Below are 24533 nucleotides of genomic sequence, written 5' to 3' on the forward strand. Positions count from 1 at the left end.
TAGCATTTTATTCCTTTGTTTTATTTATGTTTTTTTATGAAAAATAAAACTTTCAATTTTTTTTTATTTTAACAACATCATACAATGAATTTTAGTTTTCACTTGTTAGTTATATTATTTTGGATACAATTTAAAAATGTATATTCTATATTTACATAAATAAAATTGAAATATCAGTTTAAAAATTGGGGGTATGCAATATTATATGCATATGAGTATAGGAAAATATGATGTTGAAATGTGCTATAATAGCTTAGCTTTATAGATACGAAAAAATTGAAAAAAAAAATATTTCTATAAATGTTAATTTAAATTAATTAGTAAAAAAATGTTACAAGTTTAAAGGATGGGTTTATAACTATATAACATTTTCTATATTGTGAATATCATTATTTTATATTTCGTCCATGTATTTTTGCTTTACATGGAGAACCATATATTATGAACATTACAAAAAACAATTTAAAAGCTCTTAATCTATTAAAAAAAAATGAAGGAAATGTAAATGTGTTTAGATATAAAAACAATTTTTACCTAAAACATAAAGAATTGATCAAATCATGTGAAAATCAAAAAAATAAAGAGAGTATAATTTTAAAAAGTTATTTATTTAAAAAGGAGAAAGCCTATTTAAATGAAAAGGATATTGGAAAAATTCTGAACAAGGTCATAAAAAAAAAAATAAAAAATGAGTATATATGGGATAGCATACAAAATCTACTTTTTAAATTTCATTTAAAGAATATAGAAGAAAATAATTGTAATGAGATTAATGGACACAATCAAAATGTAATTCCAACTAATAACCAGCCATCATTGTTTTATTATAATCAAAAATTTGATCACATAAATGTATATTTATTATCTATAGCTATTAAAACATTAAATAAAAGAAATGCATGTATGTTTAATTTCCTTTTCTCATATTTACAACATTTCTATTCATCCATAGAGCCACGACATTTTATCCACATATTTCATGTCTTGGTAAAAAATACATATCGTAATTTAATAAATGAATCAAAGGAAAATAGCGGAAATGTAAATTATGATAATTGCACACATTTGAGAAAAGAAAATGACACAAATAATTATATGAACACTATCAGGGAAATATACCGAGATAAAATTATATGTTCAGAAAAAAATTTAATAGAATTACTAACTAAATATTGCATTGTAAATATAAATTATTTTTCCTATAATGATATTGGTTTGATATGTGAATCTCTTTGTTATTTTTCCATAAAGGATAACCCATTTTCTGAATATTGGAATGATTTTCTTTTTTATATATTCGATTTAAATATAAAAGGAAAGGGGGAAAATGGTGAAATTCATATTATAGAAAGCTCGAAACAATGCGAAAAATTATGTACAGGCAATATTTTTTTAAAAAATTATGAACATTCAGAATTATTTTTAGAAAAAAAAAAGCTAGCATCAAATTTTTATGTGGATGATAAATATGTTGAATTAAATGGAAAGAATGTGCTAAGCATACTTAAATATGTTTATAATTATCATAATATATTTCCTGATATTATATATATAGGGACAAAATTGAAACACATTTTATTACAAAATAATCTAGATATCACATTACATGAGTATTCAGAAATTTTATATTATTTGAACTGTTTAAATGAATTAGATTTAACATTCTTGAAGGAAAAAACAAATTTGTATCAATATGAATTGGAATCCGAATTGTTAAGCGCATATGATATAGAATGTTTATTAAAAATAAGTCAGATATATTTCTCTTATTTTGTTAGTATACCTTTTTTAAATATTTTTATGAATAATGTGCATAAAATATCCACAGAAAGTAGTTTGGTATTATTAAAATTGATATTAAAATATTATGAGTGCAATGTATATTATCACAAAATATCAGCACAAAGAATCGAACTTAAGAATGCATTGTCTTATAATGTAACGCATGACGATATATCAAGTTACTGCTATCAAAAAGTAAAGACATATTTTATGGATCATACGCCATTAAGCAACACACATTTTGATTATTCATTTCGTGAGACTATTCAAAATGAATATAATGATGTTGTAAATAATAATTATAAAATAAAATTTATTGAGAAAGATTTATATGATGAAACAAGCAGTTTTCATGATAACTCAATAATTAATAACATAGATGAAAGTCAAAACTGCACACTAAATTTAATCGATCCAAATGCATATAGCAATAAAAAGAAATCATATTTGCATAATAAACTAACAAATAAATTATTAAAAGGTGGAAGAAAAAAAAGAAAAATATGCAAAAATCATGATCAAGATGACTTTTATAGTGACAATAATTTGGTAAGGAGCCTTTTTTTATCCTTATATTCAACATGTTCTGAAATGATAAATACACTTTCATACAAAGAAATATTTTTTTTATGTGATATATTAAATAAAGAAAATTTTGTTCATTATGGTGTTATTAAAGGAATATCCAAGAAAGTTAGTGAAGATTTGAACAAGTGGAAATTGGATAATTCACATCGCGACAGAATTTACATTGACAAATACTATGCTGATTATCTTGTTTTCATTGCTTCATTTATCTACGATCACAATAATGAAGGAGAAAACATTATAGATTTTTTACTGGGCATTTTTTTAAATAGTAACAATGATAAAAAAAATTCGGTACAATCGAAACTTCATTATTATTATGCCTTTTATTTGCTAAATTTGAAAATAGCGAACAAGAAAGCAGCATCGATTGAGCATTTAAATTTGTTGATAAGAAATGTTGCCCTATTTAATTATTCCGACTTACATAATAATATTTTGATATATTTTTTAAAAAGTTGTAAAAATAATTATAAATATATTATAAAGAACAGAAAATTAAATTTCAATGAAAAAAAAATACAAAAAAAAAATCCTCAACCATCTTCTAAAGATGTTGTAATAAACAATATGTACTCTTCAAATGGTCATATTTTTAGTATAAAAAGTTTTAATATAGAGATGCTTAAAATGTTTTTATACTTGTGGAATATCAATCAAACTCGACCAGGTAGACGATGCCTTGATTTTATAGTTATGCTGAATAAATTTTATGACGATATAAGTGTGAGAGCATATATATGTTCATATAATATAATTAATATGTTAAGTCGCTATGTTCATTTATTGCATATTAAAAAAGAGGGAAGCAAAAAAACGACATCAAATTATATTTACTATCTCAATGATCAAATAAAAGGAGCCATACTTCGTTTTAACTTAGAAAATGTTTTCTCATTATTTAATAAAGAAAAAAAAGACAGAAACATTTGTCTAGAAAAAAAGAATTTTTTGCAAGATGACGATTCTGATAAAATTGAAAAAATAAAAAACAGTGAAAATTATATATTAAACGATTATAAGCATAAAAAAAACATTGTAACGAAAAAGGAGATAAAAAACGCAAAACCAGCCAAGTATTTCAAAAATTGTAAAAAAGGACAACCAGTTGACCATTTCCTATCGATGTATGCGAATGAATATTCGAGCCCTCAATAACCAATTAAATTATTACAAGCCCATGTGGAAATATCTATGCCCATGCACATTAATTTGAAGCACACTTTCAGTAGCATACCCACATATATGTAAGTCACCAAATTGTAATATTTGCATTTCTACTAAAGCATAAGAAAATCGAACAAGATAACCAAAGAATAAACCATACCAGTACGGAGTAAACATTTTAATTAATTCTTTTTAATATGATATTTTGTTTTAAAAGTTAAAAATGAAAAATGTATATAATGCATTATACACATATGTTATACGCAAACAGCGTAAACATTAAACATATATATAATTAAAAATCTACAAATTAAAATTGTATTAATATATTATAATATACACACATATGAGTGTATAATATTAGGATTCAAAAAAAAGCATATAATGTAGAAGCATAAATAAATATATATAAAAACAATTTTATGATTTGCATAAAATATTGTTTCTCCATATGTATATATTTTTTTTTTTTTATAAATACTTTTTTTATTTTAAACAAATTTAGCTAGCTTTTTCGTTTATTTGGCTAGTTTTTTTTATTTCATTTTTTCGGTTTGGCTATTTTGTTATAACTAGCTTTTTATGTGTGAACATATTTGCATTTGTTTGAAATAATTGACAGCTTATATACTATTAATGTTTTCATGGGAAACAACATATACACATAAGTATGGATATATATGCATCCAATTGGGGACCTTTTTTTAGTTAGTTTTTTTTTTTTTTAATTATCCATTATTTTATCCTATTTTATACAAAAAAAAATTAATCATACTTTCCTATAAAATAGTCTTGATCAAAATGGTAAATTCTAGCAAAACCGTCTTCTCCTCCCGAAACAAAACCATCACCATGTGGTAAAAATTTAATTGAGTGAACTGTACCGAAATGTCCCTTAATACTTCCCAATTCATTGGCATGTATAATGTCATAAAGCAAAGTTTGAAATTTACCTTCTCCAGTAGCAGTAGTAGTAACATGTTCTGCAGCTTGACCACCAGCTAAAATGATATGATTTTTTGGATTATTTTCACTTCGAAATAATGGAGATATATCACAAGTATTTAAAGGTCTATCTGCTTTATATTCATTAATAATATCAAAATTAACTGCATCTCTTAAAATAGCAGTTCCATCAGTTGAAGATGATAGCATAATCATTCTATCTTTATCAAATGATAAATTTGTAACTTCTTTTGTGTGTGCTTGGAATTTTCGAATTTGATGTCCATCTTCGGAATTCCATATTACTATTTCACCATTTTCATGAGCAGATAAAATTAATTTATCAAAAAAACACCATCTTACTTGTATACATCGGCTTTCATGTTCTTGTTTCCATATCAATGTATCACTTTTTAAATCATACAATTTTATAAATCTTTTATGATCTGCTTTTAGTCTATCAATTGCAGCAACTACTCTACTTTGATTTAATGGGTCTCTGTTAAATTCGACAAAACGTACAGGTCCTGATTCGTCAAGCACTTTTAAAGTTTCTCCAGTATATACATCAAATATATATATTTTATTTGCTGCTGATGAGCATACTACCCTTTTGCTATCGAATGTGACATCGGAGTTATATACAGCTCCACTGCATTCATAAAGGCCTAAGAAGGGGAACGTAAAATGGGTGATGCATAAATTGGAGGGCAATTATAAGCATGCTAAGCATAAGCATGATGAGCATAAGCATGATGAGCATAAGCATGATGAGCATAAACATGTAGTGTACAATTGTGAAATTGGCAATTGGCGAAATGATCTAACCTATTTGATTTCCATCGGCCAAGTTCCACAAAATGAACTTTTTATCCTGAAAAAAATTAAAAAATGCGAAAAAATAAAGTGTTTAAGCATATACAAACAAAATTGTAAGGATAGTAAACAAGCAGATATTGATGAGCCCATAAAATATATCCATACATAGAAAATGAACAAATGAGAATTCTATGTATTAATTTGATCTAACCCTTCCTGTAGTAAATAATAAATCTCCATCACAGTTTGTATTTACATGAGTTAATGGACGATTATGACCACATAAATACTTTCTCTTCATTTTTATAATGATTAATTTTAATATCGTAAAAATATGTTATTTCTATATTATTACTTATTTATGTTTATATTTATTTTTGAATTTTTTTTTTTTCCGATTTTCCTTTCTTCTCTTTGGTTAAATAAACAAATTTGTATTTTGTATATGCTTAATTTTTTTACTAATTATTTTATTTCTTTTAATTTTTTTTCTTTCCTTCTGTTTCATGCCAGTAGTTTTAATGTTATTTATTTTCCTACTTAGCCTTTATTTTTTTTTTAAATAATTTTTTTTATTTAAGCTAGCTCAATAAATGGGGTGTTACAATGATAGGAAAATTATTATTTAGTAAAAGATAAAAAAGGAAATATGAATAAAATAAAACAGCACTACAATGGTATATATAGCATATATATTTATTATATATAATACCAACAACGGGCTTAAAACAATTATTATATAAACCCTCTATTTATTTTATTCGTATTTCCGTGTATATTTCATAATTATTTTACTTTTTTCACCGCGCATCATTTTTGCTGCATATTTATATATATAGGGAACAAAATGCCAAGGCAGGAAAAAATAAGATGGTACGTTATATATAGAGAAATCGACGAAACCCAGTATTACTATACTATATTATTATTATATATAGAAACCCGTATATGATTGAAATTGTTATATATAAAGGTTGAAAAATGAGTAATAAAAATAAAAATTATTAGCTATACCCAAATGCAATGTTATAGATTTTGCTTACCCCCCCTTATGAATATATTGCACATTATATTATTATATGAAAATAATATACCAATGATATTTGTGCTTTTTTATTATATATAGTAATTGGCAATTTACCCTTAAAAATATATAGCGTCAAATGGTATTGTTCTATGGGTATATAATATAATTTTATATACAATACTAAATAATTATATTATATATATATATATAATAAAAATATGTATGTAAATTTGCCTATATTTTTCGCCATGGTTTTATTGAATTATTTTGTGCCAGCCATGGGCCTTTGTGCTTTATAATTTTATGTGCATTTTATTAAGCCCAATTTTTATATTGAAAAAAAAAAAAAAGAATTTCTTTACTTTAAAAATTTATTTATTATATAGTATATATTATAATAATAATTTTTTGGCAATTTTAATTAGTTAATATTATTTTGACTTATATATATTTTTTTTTATATATGGGTTTTTTCTTTATATTACTCTTTTGGTTATATACTATATATTCATATACCAATTTGAAGAGAAAAAAATAAAAAATATATATCCATAGATTATAATCTTAAATATTTTTTATTTTTTACTAATGCCTTATAAAAATAATATTGCTTGTTTATAAATAGAGCAATATTATTTTTCACATATTTTAAGATATATTATCTATCGAAGTGGTTTACCTTTTTAAAAAAAAATTTATGTAAATCATTTTTTACAAATTAAATTTCTTATTATTTATATGTAATTATACATTTTTAAAAAAATAATTAACACAATTCTTACGTGATGGGTGTTTAAAATGTTTATATAATTTATACTTAAATAATTTAAACCTACAGTTAATATATCTTATACTTTAATGAAATTGTTTATAAGGTATAGATGTGTGTATACGTTTTTTTATTTATATAATTACAAAAAAATATATATATATCTTTAATACAATCTTGTGCAGCAATAATGTTTTATTACATAATTTATATCGTGTGTTATTCACATTTTTGTGTTAATATTTTTCAAAGTCATCACACCATTATATAAATTCTTTAGCTTTCCATTTTTATGGAAAAATACAAATTTTTAACTCTTTTGTAATAATGGACTATTGTTAGGCGTGCCGACGAAGTTAGCTAAAATAAAATAATGTGGTATTATATATTCATGTATATATGCACACATGTTTTTATTTGTTTTCATTTTCGTCTATGCAAGCATTTGAAATGTTTACTAGTATGAAAATCTGTTCGTTGTGCCGTTTAAATAACATGTTTCATGCTTTACCCCATATTTCAATACATAATTTTTTTGTTTTTTTTTTGTTTTTTTGTTTTGTGCTATATTTAAATATAATGTGAAATATATTTATGTTATTATGACTTACTTATAATGGTAATACTCTAAATATTACTATTTTCTTTTCTCCAATTATCACCTCTTTACTTCTTACGAAAGCAAATTTGCAATGCATTTTATGCCTAGCTTATTTTTTCTTTCTACTTTCTTCGCAAGCCTCCAACAAAAATAACCAGATCGAATCTTTGCAAACACACAAAACAACGCAATAATAATACACCCCTCCAATTTTAAGCAACGATGCGTGCCATACAATAGTGATTGCTTGCTTACAAAGATATTTAAAAATCAAAAAAAACAAATGATTGTATGTGAATTCAAATAGGGAAGAAGAATAATACAACCTTTTAATATCTTTAAGCGACAATGAAGCATTTTGTGTTGGAATCGACTTTAATTTTGTTTGTTATAAGTTATTGTGTACAGCCAATGCTAATAGATACAATAAAATATAATGGGTGTGCAAATTCGAGTACATTTATATTTTTAATCCCACACTATTTGTCAATGGTCATGGTTGGCTTTTTGCCAACCAAATATAAATTACAAGACTGTGAATGGAAAAAAATATTATTTATATCAATTATGGATTTAATAAATCAAGTATTAAAAAAAGTTGGACTAATATATTCAGGCTCAGCTTTATATGTTATTGTAGATAGTTCTACATTAATTTTTACAGCAATGTGGAGGAAGATAATTTTAAAAAAAAAACTATTAATATTTCAGTTGATTGGTATATTACTTATTACATTTGGGATAGCAATTAAATCGAATACTTTAAAAGTTGAGATACATGGAGAAGAAATTATTGGATCAATATTTATTTTATTAAGTAATATATTAACAGGTTTAATTTTTGTTTTAAATGAAAAATATATGCATAAAATGGATGGACCCAATATTGTATGTCTGATGGGCATATTTTGCTCTTCTGTCATATTTATATGGACTCTTATATGGACAATACCCAATTTTGATAATTTAATATTAAAAAATATTATAAAAAATAATGGAAATGTAAATATAATTATTACAGCATTTATTTGTTTATTTATATTTAATTTGGTTACATCATCAACTTTGTGGTATATAATGAAAACAAAAGGATCATTATATATTGGTATATTAAAAGGGTTAAAAGTTGTAATAATTTTTGTGTTTAGTCATATATTTTTTTGTAAATATGACTCGAAGCAATGTCTAAATTTACATTCTTCACTCTCTGTTGCATTTTGTATGACAGGAGTGATTGTTTATTCATACAACGATTACTTAACAAGTATTAAGGATAAGTTGGTATTGCATAAACTGCAAAGTGACACAGCTATCCTCATTAAGCCAAAAGTATAATGCCCAGAACAATTCAGCCTACTATAACCACAGAGTTTAAATCAATTAAATCAACCTATCAAATAATATAAAAATTTACTTATCTTTTCAAACACACACCCACATACGCATTTTAACATTGTATACAGATTATTTGCATTATATTTTTTACAAATGTTTTGTGAAGCAATTTTTTGTTTCATCCTTATGCTTTTGTATAGCATGCACATATATAACACGATTTTATAAATTATGTAATTTGGCTCTTCATTTGAGTGATGCTATTTATGTTTTTAATTTAATTTTTTTTTTTTTTTTTATTGAAAATTTTTTATATTAAAGTGTATTCCTACTTTTAATTTGTGATAACCAATTTTAAAGAGTATATAAAATTCATTGTAATTTTTTTCATCCCATTTTTAAAAAATAAAATATTTATCACACTGGTAATTTTCTTAGATTGTCATAACAACTGAGTATGCAAATAATGGAAATAATAATATGTATCTATTTTTTTGAATTATTTAATATGCAATAATCATTTTTTGTTTGGCATTATATAAAATGTATTTTTCCAAATTTTCTCAAAATTTTATATAAATAAATTGGTATATGAAAAGGTAAAAAAAATATTTCCATATATGATGACGTTTTAAATGTACATTCAGTATGCATAAAAATTGTAAAAATAAAAAATTATTTTATTTAAAAAGTATGTAATACAAGCTTTAATTATTTCATAAATTTTTTTCTATATTTGCTTGTAGACTTTCAAAATATCTTCCTTTCTTTCGCATGTTTATATAATTAATTTAATCTTTATTTATGTTATCACGCGTTAGGAAAATACCAACGAAAATTAATATTAACAAAGCATTTGTTACCATAGACTAAGTTCTTAAATCTGTGGCTAGATATCCCATTTTTAATTAATAAAATGGAAATTACCGAACATATTATTAAATAAAAAAAATAATAATATTTTCCAAAAATAAAATATTCGAATAGGGTGATAAACCCGAATTTTGAATTATCATATAATTTTAAAATGGTAAAAAAAGAATAATTTATTATAAAGTTTATTTTAACTCTACATTGTATATGCATATATGTATGATGTTATTTGTGGTTGTCTGTTTTTGTTTGTAAAAATTGTATATTATTATTTTTTTTGTTTATAGTTAAACGAATTGTTATCGATAAAGAAAACTCCAAAAGATGGGGCGAACATGTTTTTGCACAATAAATGTGCATTGATAACTACAAAGTTATCGCATTTAATTTTTTACTTCCTATACAATTTTCGAAGCTTTTTAAATATTTCTCCACGTTCCGCAATAATAGTAGGAAAAATAGCTAGCCAATAACTAAGAAGAAGTTAACTATAACCGTATATGCATTACACGTATTTATCTTACTTTTTAGATTTTCCTTATTAGTTATATTATCATTTTGTATTTCTTTTTTATGTGCTGGTAAGATTCAATTGGGCTAAAACAAAATATGCATATGCATATGTATATGTATATATATATGAGCCTGTACAACCATTTCTTTGTCGTTCTTTTTTAGGCATAGCTGTTATGAATATATTAAGAAAACCATTCATGAAGATTTGATAGGTATTTATACAACAGTTACAAAAAGAGCTTATCCTATATATTTTCATATAAATTTTGTTTCACAATTTTTTTTTTTTTTTCATTCAATTTTCAGATGGCGAACTCGACCCATCTATACTAAACGAAATCGCTCCACAGTAATAAAAAAAAGAAATAAGTTACAGACGAGTCTGTTTATAGGATGTGTATATATTGAGAAAGAGGGCTTAATATATAGCCAACTATTTTATATGTTTTATATATTTTCTTACTTTTTAAATAATGCAGGATATTTTTCTCCATATGCAGTCTTTTACTCATTAGTGTATAAGAATAAGAATAAATAAAAAAATAAGAATCAAAATTTTTATTTTTTGTGTTCCCTTTTTAATTCTTCTATATTACTGCTTTACAAATTTTATAGTTTTTATACGTTGGGCACTTATTAGCATATCTGAATCTAAAAAACGAGGACCCCATGTCGGTAAGTATAAAAAGAGTTTACACCCACATCCATATTTCGTATCATTTTCTTATATTTTTACAATTTAAATTTATTTTTGTAAAATAACTATTTGCAGATACCAGTGTCGACCTTAATCATTTTCTTTATCGTCCTTTTGGTTTGCATTTTGTATGGCGTCCTTTTTAAATATAACAATTCAGCGGTATGAGAAAAAAAAGAACAAATAAATATAGGGAATATGAAGGCATAGATTTATAAATGTATATACTTGTTAATGCATAATCAGAACTTATATTATTTATATACATCATGTTGTTCAACTTATTCAGAGTATGTTCCTCATTGGGATCAATGGAATTGCTACCCTAATCTTTGTTATTTACAAGGTTAAAAAAGAGACGTGCTAAAAAATTATATGCAACATGCGTATGCCCATATTTTTATTTCCTATTTTCACATTTTTATATATTTACACTTTTACAGAACCAAGATATTTATTTCCCTTCAATGATATGCGTAATAGCTAGTCAAAATTTTATCAAAAAAACAGCCATATAAATATGCCTTTTAAAAATTAAGAAATTATTAAATATATTTTTTTATACAACCTTTAATTTTTTACAGTCAGGATATTACTTATATTATCATGTTAAACAGTTGAATAAAATAAAATATGTATATTATAACAAAGAAGAAAAGTATTTAAAATTTCGTCTATGGGCATATACAATAATATTTATTTCAACTTTATTTGTGGTACTTTACAAAAAAATATGAACAAAAACAAAAATGAATAGATAGACAAATTAATAAGAATAATTATTTTACTAAATCGAAAAATATATATTTTCTTTATTCCCCTTTGTAGAACTTTAATTGTATTGGAACTGAATTATTTTCTTTTCTTTTACTGGTGGCATTTGTAAGAGACTTCAAAAAAGTCAAACTCACGCCATACCATTTCCTATATATAACTATGCATTGATCAATTTATTGTTTTTTTTTCTATTATTTTGTAGGGTATATATTTCTATTCGGATTTTTGTCTTCATAAAGTGGAATTAACCTACGAGCCAGTAATGCTTCCTGCATGCTTCCTGCGTATTTTACTGCATGTTTTATTATAATTTATTCAAAACTTGCATTCAAAAAAGCATAGGCCTTTCACCACCTATGTTACATAATTGTTTATGCAAGCTTCCATGTTTGGTATAATTGCATATTTATTTTTCTTATTATTTTTTAAAATGCAGATCGATAGCAGGCTTCTACATGCACAAGCATCCTCGTTCTATGCAAACAATGAAACCTTAGGGCCAATCAATTGAACTATTCTAAATATTGTCACCAAACCGGTTTACTAAAACGGTTTTATTAAAACGGTTTTACTAAAATAATTTCTCCGAAGTTTAAATCACGATACTTTAACCCGTTCTTTATTTTTTTTGTTTTTTTTTATCCTTCATTTTGCAATTTCCTCTTTATATTTTTTCTTTCTTAAATTTATTTTTGTACCTATATATTTTTTTTTGCCATCTTTAAATTCATTTTTTAATTCGTGTTTTTTCTCGACGTGAAAATAATTTTTTAAATATATGAATAAAAGTATAATGTATATACATATATATATTTGCGCATGTTTGTAAAAAAATAATGAATATTTTTTTTTTAATTTCTATATTTATAGTTTGATTTAAAATTATGATAAATATTCCTATTTTCATTTTATTGAAACATTTTTAATCCTTATAAATATGAAAAAAGAAAAAAAAATATATATCATAAGCATTATATAGCATAAGCATTGTATAGCATAAGCATTATATAGCATAAGCATTGTATAGCATAAGCATTGTATATCGTAAGTATTGTATATAATATATGCTTGTACTAAGGATGGGAGGGAAATATGCTTGTAAATTTTAGGCCAATAAAAACAAATACATATATTATATATACATATGTGTGTGTTTGTTTTTTATTTCCATTCTAATTTTCACCATGTATTTTCTTCGTTCTATAAAAAAGTAAAGGAACAGAAAGAAAATTTTAGAGGACTATAACAGGAGAGTAAGTCCCTCTATACATATGTATGTATATATAGTTACATTAGATAAGTTTAATAGTAATAAAATAATTGACTAGCCAAATAAACATGCATGTCAGTGATAAATTAAATGAAATCTTTTATTGGGCAAAAGAAGAACTATCAGAAATAATAAATGATATAGAGCTTGAAAAGGGAGAAGAAAAGATTGGTGAAATATGTAAAAAAATAAAAAATACAATAAAAATTATAAATGATAGTAATAGTTTAGAAAATATAAATAATGCAGAGAGAAAAATTATTAAAAATAAAAATATAATTAATTGGAATGATTTAAATTTTTGTCTTTTTTATTATATTAATATTTATAAAAAAATATATGAAAACTTATATATAGAAGAAGAAGATTTTTTTTGTAAATTTGATACTTATAATTATTTTGTTAAAAAAAATTTTCAAATTAATTTAATATATCATCCATTGATATATTCTATTGATAGTTCTTATTTTAATTTTTTATTTTCCTTCATTTTTGATGGCTATAAAAAGGGAAATAAAAATTTATGTATCGATTTAGGCAACAGATTATGTTTAGAGCAAAGCCAAGACACCAAGCATGCATATTCAAGTTCGTGGGGAATCAATAAAAACAATTTTATAAACGATCAAAATGTAGAGAGCCAAAGTTATGAACAAAAAACAAAACAGCCCAATGATGATATGGTTGTAGAAAAATGGAATATAAAACAGAGTGCGCAAAAAAAAAATCAACGGAAAATTACCTACATACTTAATGATGATGTAGAATATAAACAAAATTTTATAATAACGAATGAATCACATTTTGAATTATCTGAAACGTTTACAAAAAATGTTGATATATATAAATATATAGAAAATGGATCTGATTCTTTATATAATTTTGGCTATAAAAAGGGAATACCTAATAAAAATAGTGAACACATCTCTCAATATTCAAATGATGAAGAGAATGAAGAAATACTTAATAATAGTAACAACTTTTTTGATACAAATAAAAACATTGATAATGAGAGGGAAGGATATAGAAAAACAGATATAGGAGAAGCATATAATTATTCTGTAGAAAATAAAACGTATATGATTGATAAAGAGTTAAATAAAAAAATAAAAATATATAATGGTGATATAGCAAATGTAGAAAGTCATGGTATAATACTTTATGCAAATAGTAATTATAAATATTCTAAAAGTATATGTGAAAATTTATATTCTTCAAACTTAATGAAATTAGAAGAAGAAGAAAAATATGAAATACGAACAAAAAAGAGTGGTGAAGTTTATTTAACAAACAGTTATGATAATATACATAAATATATATTACATGTTATGCTACCAAAATATAACAGTAAATTTATTTTAGCTACACATAATACTATGAATTTATGTATTCACGAAATATTATATGCATGTTTTGAAAAAAAAATACAATCTATATCTATACCAATAGTTTGTTTTAATATATTTTTTCCAATAAATATATTTTTAATTACATTATTAAAAAGTTTACGTTCTTTATTGTTAATACCTCAATTTTATAATACAATAAAAAATATTATCTTTGTAACGAATTCAAATGATATTTATTTTTTTTTGTTAAAATATATATCTATATTTTTCCCAAGAACAGAACAAGAACGATTTCTCTCTACAAACATTGCCATCATTGGAAATAAAATTGGATCTATAGATGTCCAAAATAGGAATATTACGATATTTAAGAGTTTGCGAAAAGTGCGAAAAAAAAATCGAAAAAATAAAATAAAAAAACAAATCGAGTATGATAACCAAGATGATACAAATTCATTTGTAAATAATGAAACAAATAAAGAAGAATACATCTGGGATAGTGATGAGGAATTTTCTTCTGATGATTCTAATTCATCGGGTTCATCTACATCTGAAATTTTCAAAGAAGCAGATACCGAATTTTTGAATATAAAAACTCAAAATGAAAGTCAAAAGAATTTTTTAAAACTAACGCAAATAAATAAAAGTGATGAAAATATGAATTTAGAATGTTATTTAAGATTAAGTTATAATTATAATAAAAAAGAAAAATTTGAAGAATTAAAAAAAATGAATTTTATATATGAATATGGTATAGATGAAATTGGTCGAAATATAATAATTATAAATTTTTGTAACTTCCCATTAATATATAATTATAATTTATTATATTTTTATTTAATATATTATTTTAATACCTTTATGAGAAATCAATTTATACTTTTGTTTATCTTTTCGGAAAGTATTTTGTCAAATATCACAAACATATTATCATTGTTTAAGGATATATTTCAAGTTATTCAAGAGTTTCTAAAAAATATAAAAATTATTTATTTTTTTAATTATTCGTTTATGTTTAAGTTTTTTATTTATGTATTATATCCGTTTATTCCACCGGACATATACGAGAACATTGTCTACCTGAACGACGACCTGGTAGGCCATAAGACCGATAGCGTCATATGAAAATTTGAAAATTTGTAAATTCATAATTTTGAAAATTTGTAATACATATTTCTTCATCTTATTTAGCTTCCTAAAAATTTTCGACTTTTTTTTTGCAGGAACTCTCAAAATATTTTGACGTTCGAAAAGTTTTGAAAAGGGAGTGATACTATATACAGTTTCGCACCCATATTACTTAAAAATCAGAATTCATTTTTATGGGACCTTTGTTAAAAACACTTCTAATATAATCAAGTGCTCTCCCTATACTGCATACACACATTTTATTTTCGCCAAATGTAAAAGAAACAAATTATATTGTGCTTCGCCTTCTTAGCGTTTTATTATCATGATTTTATTTTTTTATTTATATCTACTCTTCACCCAATATATCCAACCATTTGTTCGAACTTTATTTTACTTTTTTTTTGTTGAATTATCTTGGATTTTTACGTAGCAATTCATAAAAGCATACACATATATGTAAACCTTTGTATATGAAATTTAAATTTTACTTCTTAAATAAGGATGTGAAAGTTTTGATTAATCGATTTTCCTTAAACATTTCAATATTACTATCATTTGTTGTTTTATTTATTTCCTTTCTTTCCCTTTTTGTTTTTCTCAATTTGTTGGCCCATTCATCATCCCTGTATTCCCTTTGAATGAGGTTCGTATTTTCTAAAATTGCTGATGAACCTAAAGTTGGAAAAAATGAAAAAAGATATAAAATAATCACAAGTACAGGCATAGTGCATCCATGCAAGGGGCACAAAATGGAATTACTAAAACGAAGGTATGCCCGAAAATGTTAATAAACATTTGAATATCTAGGCATTATTTATGTATAAGTATGTATGAGCATGCACCATAAGCATAATCATGCTCGACCATGTCACTGGTCAGTAGTTATTACCATATATATATGCAGTCATATTGAAAAAATTATTTCGTTTAACATCAAAAGGTTTATTAATATTTATTGTTGGAGAGATATAAGCTTTGTCTGTGTAATTATTTTCTGTTAATTTATTTTTGTTTATATTATATTCATTACTGTTTAAGTTGGTTTGTATATTTGTGTTGCTTGTGAGATTACTAGTTCCGTTATATTTTAAAACAGTGGTTTCAACTTTTATTTCTTTTTTTAGCATTTTAATTAGAATATGTTTCATTTTTGGTTTATCCATTTTTTTACATGTTACAACTAAAACTCCTATACCTTCTTTCTTTTTTTCTGAATTACAATTCACTTCTTTTTCCGTCCCCTCATTGGTCTCTTTAACATTTTCTTCAATTTTTATTTCGCTATCTAATTTGTTTGAACCGTTTAAACAATCACTTGTCGTAACTCGGCAGTTACTACCACATTTTTGGCTAGGGAATATACTACTTTGCTTATCATTATTATTGTTATTATTGTTATCATTATTATTGTTATTGTTGGTTGTATCGTTTAAATGGGGGTTAAAGATAAGTATGGCACTATATATATAATTATTTTTTACATAATTATAATCCTCAGTAGAAAGGAATTCAAATTTTTCTTGAAATATTGATGGATATTTAAAAGCCTGATTTAATTTAACTACTTTATATTCTACGTCTTTTTTTATTTCATCTTTTTTAGTAACCCAATTTTCTCCATATACATTATCAACATTTAAAAACCCCAAAAGGATGATCTCTCGTTCGTTATTATATTTATGATCACTAGCTACCGTCATTTGTATTTTTTTATATGAATTAGTATGTATATATAGAGAGAAAGATAAGTCAAGTAATAAATTAATATCCTTTTTTGGGGGGAGTGAAAAGAAATGTTATTATTTTTTAAATTTAAAATGTTTTTACAGAGTTTACAATTTGTGCGTATTTGTACACACACGTATGTATATCATGTTTATTTTGTATGCTGTATATATGTGTTACATATATTTGTGTGTGTATAGGTCGCATAAATTGTATATGAACTTAAACTGTGAAATTAAAATTTTCCATTTTAATATGTATAATTTACATAAAGGTGGGTATATATTTTTTTTTTATTTATTCAAGTAAATATAATTAACCAATTTTATTGGGATATTCTTCACAATAATAATGATATATATGAAAATTTTTGTTAAATACAAATTTTGGCTATGGGTGGTTGTCAGTTACACAAAATGAAATACATGTTTTTTTTTTATTGACAAAAAAGAAAAATGGAAAAAAAAAATAAAACCGAAACAATTTATTATTTTATTTTTTACTGAAACATTACAAAAACAAATTGTGTATTTTCCCCTCTCTTTCATTCTACTTTGGTTATTTTATAAAATTCAAAAAAATATATAAATTAAGTAAAATTTTATTAAATTAAAAAAATATATAAGAAATAAATTTTATAAGAATAGGAAAGTTTAAATATTTGCATAGAATATATATATACTGATTTTTTTCCATTAAATATGTTCAAAATTTTAAAGGGAATATAAAAAACAAAAAAAAGGCAACAGTAAAAGGAAAAGAACAAAAAGTATATATAAAAAAAAAACCTAAGCTAATATAACACCCCAAAATTATAAAGAATATTAAGCCTTACATCCGATTTTGCTCGATTTAATATAAAAATATTACATTATAATTTTATATAAAAAGAAAAAAAAATTCTTTATAAATTATTGTGATTATATTTAGTAAAATTAATTTTTTTAAATATTCAATTTTCCAATATATTGGATATAATAAAACCTTCTTTTATTAAACACGAAAATTTTGATATGTCATTGGAAAAAAAGGGACATAAAACAAACCTAAATAAGTTGAAATATGAATAAACTTAAAAATGTAAATACAATTTTTTAATTCATTAAAAGGATAGTTATTTAATTATACTTTACAATAATATACCTCTTTTTTTAAATTATTAAGTTTTGAAACCTTACCATATTTAAATATTCTTTTTTTTTTAATGTATAAAAATCATTACTTTAACTTTGTGATAAATAGATGAACAAAATATTTTTAAGGACTCTTATCATAATTAATTGTTAATATATGTATATGAGAAAAGTATAGAAATAAAAAAAATACAAGGGAAGAGTTATACATATATGCATGTACATCCAATTGGATATACATCCTATTTGTAGCATACTACCGAAAGGGCTTAATATGAAAAGTCTGGGCTTTTTCATTTATTGACTTATCATGAAACCAAGAGCAAAATTTAGATAACGAAATGGTAACTTATTTAAAAAAGGAATACAAACTCAACATGTTCTAGATCATTTTACAAACAGACTTACACCAAATTATGTATAATATATATGCATGTATGTGCTTATATATACAGAGGTAGACACGAATATATTCAGCGTGCTACTTTTTCAATTTTACAAATATCTCATATATTATTTATTTTTCCATTTACTCAAGAATTTATATTAAATGGAAAAATCAAAGGAAATATTTTACGACAAGGAAAAAAAATATTTTCTTTATTTAATGGTGTATGTTAGTCGATTTTTTATGAACGATGAAGAGATAGTTATATTTGATATGTTTGTTCATAATGAATGCTTATACTTAGAAAAGGATATCATAAGTAGTGTTAACATGAATGAACAAAAAATAAGAAGCATCTTATCAAAATTGTTAAAAGAAAAATATATTATACAAGTACAAAAATATAAAAATAATGAAAAAGGATCATATTATCAAACTTATTATTGTCTAAACAATTATATTGTTTATGTAATTGATTATAGAATAAAACAAATGGAATTAGAGCTTCAAAAAAAAAAAAATGAATGTGATGTATATATTTGTAAATTTTGTAATGCAACATATTCTCAGCTTGATGCTCAAATACTTCCACTAGATCCGTATGATGCACATTTTCTTTGCTTCTGCAATAATAAAATCGAATTAATCGTAAGAAAATTCATAAAATAAGCAAACAGTTTCATAACAGTTGTGCATGTCTAAAACTAGCCATGTTTCCATTTCCACGCTATTTGATAAAAAAATATATTTTATATGAGCCCATATAATGCTGTGTCTTTTGCATTTTTTTTTTTTTTTTTTAATTTACAACATGATGGGAAAATGGCAAAATGGGAATCACTAATTTTCAATTTTGTAGGAAAAGGATGATGTTAGCACCGAAAAAATGTATAACAAATATACAAAATATTTGAATATATTAAAAGAACATATTGAAAAATTAAAGAATTATTTTATACCTCTATATACAGAAAAATTCAGTGCAAAAAAATTAAATTCTACTAATTCATATGTAACAGATATTTCTTCCGATGGTTCTGTTACAAACAACTCATCAGAAGTATCGCAAACAAATAATTCATCTCTCCTTTCGCATAGCAATACTATGATAGGTAACATAAAATTCTAAAATAAATAATAAACAAAAGAAAAGAAAAAATACCCTTACCAATTTCATATGGAATGATAACCCAAGTTAATGTAAAAAAATATTAAACACCTTTTTATTTGTTATCACTTTGCAGATATTTTAAATAATAGGATTGTCGAGAATGGACGAAGGAAAAAAGACGAGGGCCAAGCAGATGCTGGTAATAGTAGTATTATACGAACAGATAACAAAATCAAAATTTGTATGAACATGAAAGGTAAAAATGATTTGAAAGAAACTCAAAATAATGATAATATAAGACTTGCTAATACAGTAAATGATGAAAAACGAGAAAAAAATATAATTATTAATGATATAAAGAACAAAGTCATTGAAAATAAAAATATTTCAATTGATAAGCGCGAACTTGATGAACCAGAAATGCCACTCTTCTTTATCCAGAAGTTTAACAAGAAATTCACACTTATCGGTAATTAACACTTTTCATAATGCTTCCTATCTTTATAGCCATTTTATCAAATGAAAAGGAACCATATTCTAATTCATTAGATATACCATGTGTTTTGCTCGTCATTTCTTATGCATTATCATGATATGTTTTTTTTTTTTTTTGTTTTTTTATAGAGGCCCAAAAACTGCAGCAAGACATGTCTCAGGAAGAATTCGAAAATTTCATGGAACTTCAAGACGAATATTTGGATCAAATATAAAAATTGTGAATCGAAGGAAAGGACGAACAAAAATATATTCCTTGGAGAGACTATGTATTTTCGAAATGGTACTCCTATTTTTAAATGGACATTCAAAATGTATATATAATATATCATATATATTGTATATATGTATGTTTTCCCCTTTCCTGGAATACATAGATATAATACTTAATTATTTATATACAACTTTCCAATGGATATAAATTATGTAAATCCTCTTTGTACACACGCGAGAAGACATTAACCATTTTTAATGTTTTCTTTTTAAATTTTTTAGTATTTTTAAAATAATTAACTATATGTATATTTTTACATATATATACGCAACATATATATTTGACCATTGTTTTCCTATTGGTTTTATGGTGCTAATTTTTGTTTTTATTTTTTTTTAATTTATATTATTTATTTTATAAAAAAAAAGTGTAAGAATATGCATATACTTTTGTATGCTAATTTATCAAATAATTAATGCATTTAAAGTCCTTTCACTTTTTTTATTTTTAACAACTTTTTAACAATTTGTTCACAGTCTTAATTGTAAAATATGTTCGCTGTGTTTTCTGTTTAACTAATAAAAAGGAGGGTATTTATTTTCTAAAGCTCTATAATTTTTTCATTAAAAGATGTTACATATGCATCAACTGTAGTGAAAATGAAAATTTTCGATTTTTTATTTGGGTATACAAATTTGTTTTCATTTTTTAAGGCGCACTCTCCATATATTTTTCTACCAACTGTAGTTCTATTAATTTTAAAAAAAAACGATGTTGCTATATATAGGCACTGGCAATTTCAGGAATAAATTTTAAAAATATATTCCTTATAATATTAATAAACGAAATAAAATTTTCATAATATATAATATATATTTTTTTTTTTAATTTTCATTTGTTTATTTTAAAAAAAATGTAATTTTGGGGGGCCATACGAAAAGGTAAAAAACATACGCTAAACATATTTTGATACCATAATATAATTAATTAAATATAATTTATAATAGTATTGTTTTTCATTATAAATACAAACTTGTATATATTACATGTATAATATTATATGAATGCCCATGGTTGGTTATTTTAATTGGATTTGAAGAATTTTTTTAAAATATTCGTGCGATCAGCATGTGATACTTTTTTGCTCCAATAAAATGGAAAATGGACAGATAAACGAAAACGATATACAAAATAAAGTTACACAAAAAAAAAAAAAACAAAAGATGAATAATTTTACAACTGTAGAAAATGAAACAAGTCTCAAAAAAATAAAAAAAAACATAGAGGAGAGCAATACCAATATTAGTTATGAAGAACCACTACCTTTTGATTTCCTCACTGAAAATGATTATAAAGAATATGAAAGTTTTTCCAATTTTTTTGAAAACCAATTTTCAAAAATTAACATAAAGGATATAAATAATAAAATAAATGAAATGAGAAATGAAGGAAATTCCTATTTTTCAAACTATTTAAATAGTTCAGATGAAAGTGATGTCGAAAAATGGGACCAACATGATTCACCTCTTAAGCAAACAAAGGAATATAACAAAAACTTAAAATTAATAAATATAAAAAAAAACAAAAGAGCGAGATTAAATATAATAGTTATAAAAAAAAAGTATATAGATAATAATTCAACAGTTGAAGAGAAGGGGAAGGAAACAAAAAAAAACACAATAATTATATCACCCCTATTTATGCCTGTTGGTACAAAATGTTGTATTAAAGGTTTAATAGAAGAAGAAGTAAAAAAAATATGTAATTACATTATTTTAAGTAACACTTATCATGTGTCAAATATTTACGATATGACTATATTTCAAAAAAATAAAGATATTAACAATTTTATAAGGTTCCCAAATTCGATGCTTACAGATTCGGGTGGATTTCAGATGGTTTCCCTTAGTAAGCGAATTAAAATATTAGAGGAAGGAATATTATTTAACAACATATATGATAGTTCAATTATTAAGAGAAATATGGAATTGCTTCTAAAGGATGAAACAGATTATGATCAGGCAACTGAAAGTGTAGAAAAAAATAAAGATATCGATTTAAACGAAGGGGAAGATATACTTCTTACTCCTGAAAAATCAATTAAACTACAAAATATGATTGGAAGTGATATAATAATGGCATTAGATGATGTTCGACCAGCCACAGAAAGTGATATAAACAAAATTGAAGATGCAACATATAGAACGAATAGATGGCTAGAGAGGTGTATAAACAGCCATGGGAAAAAAGACGATCAAACTTTATTTGGAATAATACAAGGGGGTTTACATATTGATTTAAGAAATAAATCTATGGATTTTATTTTACGAAAGAAATTAAATGGATATGCTATAGGTGGATTATGTGGAGGTGAAAAAAAAAAAAAATTTATAGAAATAATTAATCATTGTTCTAATGAAAATAATTTAAAATATAATTATTTACCAATAAATAAATGTAGATATATAATGGGTATAGGATATTTAATGGATATATTATTTTGTTCAATCTTAGGATATGATATGTATGATTGTGTATATCCATCAAGAACTGCCAGATTTAATACAGCATTAAGTTATGATGGAACATTAAAATTAAAACAAGCTAAATATAAATATGATTTTACACCACTTGTTAAAAATTGTTCTTGTTATGTTTGTAATAATTATTCTAAATCATTTTTACATTTACTTATAACTAAAAAAAATCCGGTTGTTAATACTTTATTAACAATTCATAATATTTTTTTTACACTTCATTTTTGCTATCTAATGAGAGTATCTATTTTTTCGAACAAAATCGACTATTTTGTTACCACTGCTTTGTATAACAATTTTGTCATTGGATATAAAAATGGAAATTACAAAATCCCAGACAGTAACATGACTGATAGTGATAATACATCAGTAAATAATGACCCAACAAATATATGCAGTAATAATACAGTTGTGAAAGAAACAAATGAGATATCAGAAAATTATGATCATTCTCCTGATAATTTAAAAAATGACAAAATAAATGAACTAATGGAGCGATTACCAATTTGGGCATTAGATGCCTTGAAATATGCCAATATAGAACTTAAGTTTTGAAAACATTGCTATAAAAAATTTGGCTATTTGTAGTACATTTTTCAAGTTTCCCCTTATACTTTTTAAGAATTTTTTAATATTTTTTTTTATTTTCCATATATTTTTCCGTGTTTGTGTCTTTTGCAATTTCTACAATGTTGCTATTTTTAAATTAATGCAAAAATATAGTTTCACTTATTTTGCAATTGAAAATAACTGAAATTTTGAAAAAAAAATTCTCAAAATATGAAGTCTAAATCATGTTTATTAAAAAGTGCACGCATATGTGCTATACCTCATATATATAACAATTTTAATAGTCCATGAAATTTCACTTTAATTTCAAATTATTTGAAATAGTATACTAATTTTTTATATGATTATTGGTATATAGGAAAGTAGCAAGTATATAAACCCTTAAATATGCGCAACTTAGCAATTTTCCAAAAAAAATAATATATACATATAGTATGTTCATAAAATATATTATAGCAAAGCATAAAACACACAATAATAATTTTTGCATGAATTATGTCTTATTGGAGAAAGCTTATGCTCATATTATGATTGTCTTTTAAAAAAATTTTTAAGTTTGGTAATTTTCCAATAAAATGAAAAAAAAAACATAAACAAATGTATATATATACATATTTTTATATATTTTATGTTTTTTTCTTTTCACTTTTCTCCCAATTAATCTTCCTTTGGGAATAGTTACTGTCTTTTATAGGCGAATACATATATGCATAT

The 24533-nt window shown here is 23.7% G+C and overlaps 8 protein-coding genes across 8 annotated transcripts; 6 read left to right on the forward strand and 2 right to left on the reverse strand.

Annotated features, from left to right (window-relative positions):
* Positions 1-441: 441 nt before the first annotated feature.
* On the forward strand, positions 442-3528 carry PCHAS_0616100 (conserved Plasmodium protein, unknown function; the record flags this gene model as incomplete). Its single annotated transcript, XM_016797506.1, has 1 exon — positions 442-3528. The coding sequence occupies one exon, from the start codon at positions 442-444 to the stop codon at positions 3526-3528; it is 3087 nt and encodes a 1028-aa protein (XP_016653450.1).
* Positions 3529-4302: 774 nt separating this feature from the next.
* PCHAS_0616200 (eukaryotic translation initiation factor 3 subunit I, putative) lies at positions 4303-5602 on the reverse strand (the record flags this gene model as incomplete). The annotated part of the gene is made up of 3 exons (XM_737832.2): positions 4303-5150; positions 5311-5356; positions 5513-5602. 3 exons carry the CDS (start codon positions 5600-5602, stop codon positions 4303-4305), a joined length of 984 nt encoding a protein of 327 aa, XP_742925.2.
* Positions 5603-8046: 2444 nt separating this feature from the next.
* PCHAS_0616300 (drug/metabolite transporter DMT2, putative) lies at positions 8047-9033 on the forward strand (the record flags this gene model as incomplete). Its single annotated transcript, XM_728932.2, has 1 exon — positions 8047-9033. The coding sequence occupies one exon, from the start codon at positions 8047-8049 to the stop codon at positions 9031-9033; it is 987 nt and encodes a 328-aa protein (XP_734025.2).
* Positions 9034-10060: 1027 nt separating this feature from the next.
* PCHAS_0616400 (conserved Plasmodium membrane protein, unknown function) lies at positions 10061-12407 on the forward strand (the record flags this gene model as incomplete). The annotated part of the gene is made up of 14 exons (XM_016797507.1): positions 10061-10063; positions 10194-10355; positions 10438-10487; positions 10585-10634; positions 10729-10771; positions 10902-10938; positions 11038-11097; positions 11195-11281; positions 11409-11465; positions 11563-11595; positions 11704-11835; positions 11948-12001; positions 12099-12155; positions 12333-12407. 14 exons carry the CDS (start codon positions 10061-10063, stop codon positions 12405-12407), a joined length of 900 nt encoding a protein of 299 aa, XP_016653451.1.
* An 827-nt stretch (positions 12408-13234) lies between these two features.
* PCHAS_0616500 (conserved Plasmodium protein, unknown function) lies at positions 13235-15786 on the forward strand (the record flags this gene model as incomplete). Its single annotated transcript, XM_016797508.1, has 2 exons — positions 13235-15610; positions 15739-15786. 2 exons carry the CDS (start codon positions 13235-13237, stop codon positions 15784-15786), a joined length of 2424 nt encoding a protein of 807 aa, XP_016653452.1.
* Positions 15787-16130: 344 nt separating this feature from the next.
* PCHAS_0616600 (conserved Plasmodium protein, unknown function) lies at positions 16131-17346 on the reverse strand (the record flags this gene model as incomplete). Its single annotated transcript, XM_733482.2, has 2 exons — positions 16131-16318; positions 16536-17346. The coding sequence occupies 2 exons, from the start codon at positions 17344-17346 to the stop codon at positions 16131-16133; spliced, it is 999 nt and encodes a 332-aa protein (XP_738575.2).
* A 1708-nt stretch (positions 17347-19054) lies between these two features.
* Positions 19055-20713, forward strand: PCHAS_0616700 (transcription initiation factor IIE subunit alpha, putative; the record flags this gene model as incomplete). Its single annotated transcript, XM_016797510.1, has 4 exons — positions 19055-19540; positions 19752-20004; positions 20137-20472; positions 20628-20713. The coding sequence occupies 4 exons, from the start codon at positions 19055-19057 to the stop codon at positions 20711-20713; spliced, it is 1161 nt and encodes a 386-aa protein (XP_016653453.1).
* A 1153-nt stretch (positions 20714-21866) lies between these two features.
* PCHAS_0616800 (queuine tRNA-ribosyltransferase, putative) lies at positions 21867-23804 on the forward strand (the record flags this gene model as incomplete). Its single annotated transcript, XM_727714.2, has 1 exon — positions 21867-23804. The coding sequence occupies one exon, from the start codon at positions 21867-21869 to the stop codon at positions 23802-23804; it is 1938 nt and encodes a 645-aa protein (XP_732807.2).
* Positions 23805-24533: the final 729 nt, after the last annotated feature.

This window comes from Plasmodium chabaudi (assembly GCF_900002335.3).
Source record: "Plasmodium chabaudi chabaudi strain AS genome assembly, chromosome: 6".
In the NCBI taxonomy this organism is placed as follows: domain Eukaryota; phylum Apicomplexa; class Aconoidasida; order Haemosporida; family Plasmodiidae; genus Plasmodium; species Plasmodium chabaudi.